The following is a 5,075-nucleotide window of genomic DNA, read 5'->3' on the forward strand; positions in this document are numbered from 1 at the left end:
ACTTGATCATCAATGTATACCATAACCTCCTTCCCTTCTATCAGTTCAGGTGACGAAACCTCATGTTCAATGTAGATATCAACAAGACCCGCATTCTGTGAACCCATCTCACACATCTCTCTTAGGTCTGCATCACTCTGTAACTTCCTCAATCCCTCCCCTATGCTCTTTCCTGGTACAAGCCACCAGACTTCCTTCATTCTGTCATAACCTAGCTCCTTATAATAGTTTCTCAGGTAAAATACATCTAGCCTATCCACCTCAACATCACCAAGGCAGTTTCTGTTGTCCGGATAGTAACCAATCTTTTCATCCACACCCTTTTCAATAGTTTCTCCATGATGAAACATAATGTCCAGTACTTTATCCATCTGCGAGATAAGTAAACAAACAAATTAAACACATGCAACACTAACTTCTGACCATAACTAGAGAACCGTATTATTAAAGGAAACAACCTTTCTTGGATACATAAAAAAAACAGAGCAACCCAAACCCCATGCTAATAACGTAACCACAAAAAACCTAACAACATAGAAATCTAAACAAAACACCAAACGAATATGAACTCTCCTTCAATCAATACACCACGTGAAGAGCCATCAATGAAAACCCAATAAAAAAATTTTAAACTTCAACCACACATTGTATTACTAACCTTGTTGTAGCTGACGATGACGATACCCTCTACTTCAACAACTTCGTACCTATGGCGTCCTTCCTTCTCCTGCCAAAGAACTCAGTCAAGCACTAACCAGAACGTGCCCTAATGTCACAGCATTCTCTGGACGAAAGAGAGAAGAAACGTTTGAAGAGAAGTAGGAGAAAGACTAATGACTGATCAACCCTCTCCCCAAGCAACCTTTCAATTCCCCCTCCAAGGCAAAACGACGTCGTCCTGATTCATTAACACCATCCAGGCAAAACGGCGTCGTTTAAGGCTGCCTACGTGGACCATAAGCAGCCAGCTCAGCGCTCCGGCTGCTGAGTCACGCCGGAATTGGGTGGAAGGACCAGGATTTCGCACGGAGCTCAATCTGAAGGGTGCAATTAGAGCATTTCGAAAGTCAGGGGTAACATCGATGCACGGGCTCAATCTGAAGGACCATTTTGGGAGTTTACTCAATCAAACACTCAATTGCTTACTTTTGATTCTCACTCATGTCTCCTTATCTGTTCAAGATTTTTTTTGTTTCTCCAGTTTTATGGTTACATCAAATCATGAGACTCATGTGTCAAATTATACATTTTTCTTTTTTTAATAAAAATTAAATTGTTGGATGATCATAGTTTTTTTCTTTTGTTTATTCATCTTCTTATTCTATTTTAATGGTCAATTTACGATGGTCTTTTAGTAGGTATGTGGATGGTTATTTTAATTTTTATGTAGATGATTATTTTGATTGGATTGGGTTTAGTTATATATAATTAAAATATGTTAGATGTTCAATTCATTAGGTATGCGGATGATTATTTTTATCCTTAAGTGGATGGTTATTTTTACTAAGGGTGAGTGGCGTGTGGCAAATCAAGCAGCGACAGTGAAATGGGGTGATTATTGATGAATGTGGGGGTGGCCGACGATTGAAAAAAAAGAGAGTATTAGAGTAAAATGCTTTAGTAAATTAGAATTTTCAGATGGTTATTTTTTTGAAATAACTAATTGGATTTTTTAAAAATTTAAAATTTAAAATTTAGAAATTTAAAATTTAAAATTTGATATGAAATAAATGAACGGGAGTTTTTGAATTTAGATAATCTATAAAGTGATTTTTATTATTTATCTCAATTGGACTAAATAATTAGTTCATTGTATTCATGGTAAAGATTCTTCATTAGTTCTATAGTGAAATTCTAAAAAACTCATGTATTTATCCATATGAAAACGTGTACACTAAAATTAGCCACGTCAGCTACTAATATAAAATACATATTAAAATATAAATACACTATAAAAATAAATTAAACCAAATATATATTTAGACACAAATATATTAATAACTGATTTTAGTGGCTGATTTTGATCTACAAATAATACATAAGAGCATTCGTCTGATTCTTTGGTCTGTTTTTGTTTGTCAAATAGAAATAAGGTTGGAAAATTAGGGCAATGGAGATTGAGAACAAGAAGAGGAAGACGAGGAATCACGAGGTTGTGGCTCTCCCTCAAGAACTGATAGAGAAAATTCTGTTACTTTTACCATTGAAATCCCTTGTTCGATTCAGGTGCGTCTCTAAGCAATGGTTCTCTATGATTTCCGATTCTCATTTCACAAAATCGCATTTCGATCTCGCACCTACCACCACCAACGATATGCTTATCTATTTTTCGCCCGTGAATTCCGTGGCTCGTTGTGTGGATGTAGAAGAATCGATTCACCGTGATTATGCGGTTCGCATTCCTGTAACTTATGAACATTATGCCCTTAGGGTTAGGGGTTCTTGCAGGGGCTTCATATTGTTGCTTAATTGCGTTAACGGTACGCATTTTGTTATGTGGAATCCAACAACTGGTTTTCACACAAGAGTTTCATATCCAAGTGGTCTTTTTTTTCTACTTTGGGCTGGTATTGGTTATGACAAATCTAGTGATGATTATTTAGTAGTTGCTGGGTGGCGTGATCGATTTGAAGAAACTTCTAATTTAAGACATCGTTGGGAGTTTTTCTCTGTTAGAAACCATTCATGGAAAGAAATTGAGACAGGGGACTTTCATAGTAACCATCTGATTACCTGCAATTCTGGAGTGTTTTGTAACGGTGCTATTCATTGGTTTGCGGTTCGCACTGTCGGTGATAGTGCTAGGGTAATTGTTGCCTTTGGTTTGGAGGAAAAGAATCTATCGATAATTTCGATGCCCGATTTACAAGGTGGTGGCACCCCGACTTTAAAGCTGTTGGGAGGATACCTTGGGATATGTTACACGGAATGGCAACCTTGGAGGAATGAGCTATGGGTGATGAAAGAATACAAGGTGGAGTCCAGTTGGACTAAGCTCAATATTGATTTTCCTGATGGATTCATCCCCATGTGTTTAACTAGAGGCAGTGAATGTGTCGGCTGGAAAAACATAAAGGAGTTGATGAAATTTAGTGACAAAGGAATGTTGTTAGAGTCTAGACGAACTAGTTGTGACATTCACACAATCAAGCTAATGTTTGCTAGGACCTTGCTCACGCTGCCCGGTCAGTAAAGAATAAACGGCGAAGGCAATCGCTAATTGCAAACAAGAGTAGGGTATGTAAATATGAAATGTTCTCAAAATTTTCTGATTGCTTGTTTCTGTTGATCTTGCATTGTTGATTGAATGGAACGTGTAGAATGCAACATGGGACACAGTTTATTTAATGCATTTTCATTGTTTAGATGGAAAAGTTTTAGTTTATTCACATCATTGCAATTCCAAAGTCAAATTCTTTTAGAAATTAGAATTGATGGTGTTATTGACCATTTCAGTAGGTTCATCTTTATTGCAGATTATGAGGTATTTTGATTGTTGAAAAATGTTAAAAGTTTGTTAAATTCTAAGCAAGATTTTTCATGTTATTTATACTTTGGAGTTTCATATTCTCTTCCAAACTGCTGTCTTGTATGAAATTTATAGCGTTCTATATATATCCTAGAAGATTAAAGAGGAAAATTAGTTGAATAACACTTAGAATGATAAGTTACCCTTCCAAAGCATAAAATTTTATATCAGAAACTGATCAGGTTTATGCGCTTGTATTCCCTTTAGACCCAAAACAACCCTGAGTATAACACTAAGAAGACATAAATGACGTAAGTATCCAATGTAAATATAAGTTTAGCATTCTATACATGTTCAAGCAAGTTAAGAGCACTTTGGTTGTATTTGGTAAGTACAGAGACACTTGTGGTACCTAGGTAGAAAAGTCGTGTATGCATCTCCACATGACCCCTAGTGTACTTTCAGATTCTCAGTAAATTTGGCTGTGTGTCTCTTATCTTTTCTGGAACTTGGAATTACTATTTGGCCGCAAATATTATACCTTGAGGGTGCGGTCCTTTGGGTTTTTAGATATGCTCTTAGAGGATTTTTTTGCTTTCTTCATTGTGGTGTTTGTGTTCCCCCTTTTGGGTAACATTCTGATGAGGTTATAAGTAACAAAAGTATTCAGAACAACATTGAAATGAGGCACATCATTGTAAAAGTAGGTCTCTGATGTAAAAAAGATGCATATACTGATAGTTTAGGATTTGGGGTGTCCTTTTCGAGTTTTTTATTTATCCTCTTTGTGGATGTTTTTGCTTTCTCCTTTGTGGTTTGTGTGTGCTTCCACTTGTGCGTGGGTATTGTTCTAATTAGCTTATAAATAAGAGAAGTATTCAGAATTATTCTAACAAACTTAGATATCAACGGTTCTAACTTAGCTTATAAATAAAAATGATGCGAATGATATAAACAAACTCAACCAGATTGCCATGTGGCGCACAAACTTAGATTACGAGGCTAGTTATTATTTTAGTATTTTGGATTAGAAAAATAGAATTAGCGTAGCCTAGAAATATGAGAGGATGCTGAAATTTAATTTTTAGTTATAGATAATAGTAATTTGTATTAGAGACCTAGGTTTAGCTTAGATTAAAGATATATTTGAATACTTAGGCTGTTAAAATTTAATTTTAAAAGGTTATAGATTTAGGGTAATTAGGATTAGAGACTAAGGTTCCCGGTAGTATAAAAAGTACTAGAAGGTTCAAATTTAACTATAATTATTTTTTTGGTTAATTGAAAATATATTTAGAATAAATCTCTATATCCAAGTCATAACCCTAACAAAGTCCAACCAAGTATTTTAAATTCATGCGCCTATGTTCACTGCCATCGCTTTCTTCTTCTTTCAAATTCGCGCACGCAGGTACCCTGATGCTGTGTCTTCTTCTTTTTTTTTCGTTATCTTTCTCTTTCGTTATCGTTATCACCAACAACACCAACATTTTGCTAACATCTTTATTGGTTCTGATTTTCTCTGGTGCTATTATTAAATAATTTTGGTTCATTTCTTAGTTTATTTGAGGTTCATTTGGATCCAGAAATGAATTTGGTATGTTTT

The 5,075-nt window shown here is 35.3% G+C and overlaps 1 protein-coding gene across 1 annotated transcript; it reads left to right on the forward strand.

Annotated features, from left to right (window-relative positions):
- LOC107619742 (F-box/kelch-repeat protein At3g23880-like) lies at positions 2,061–3,383 on the forward strand. Its single transcript, XM_016322031.2, has one exon. The coding sequence runs from the start codon at positions 2,111–2,113 to the stop codon at positions 3,191–3,193; it is 1,083 nt and encodes a 360-aa protein (XP_016177517.1). The 5' UTR covers positions 2,061–2,110; the 3' UTR covers positions 3,194–3,383.

The sequence above is a fragment of the Arachis ipaensis genome, chromosome B09 (assembly GCF_000816755.2).
Source record: "Arachis ipaensis cultivar K30076 chromosome B09, Araip1.1, whole genome shotgun sequence".
Lineage (NCBI taxonomy): Eukaryota > Viridiplantae > Streptophyta > Magnoliopsida > Fabales > Fabaceae > Arachis > Arachis ipaensis.

Excerpts from the sequence above, each read along its gene's own strand:
- LOC107619742 (XM_016322031.2), top strand. The coding sequence starts at position 2,111 with ATGGAGATTGAGAACAAGAAGAGGAAGACGAGGAATCACGAGGTTGTG.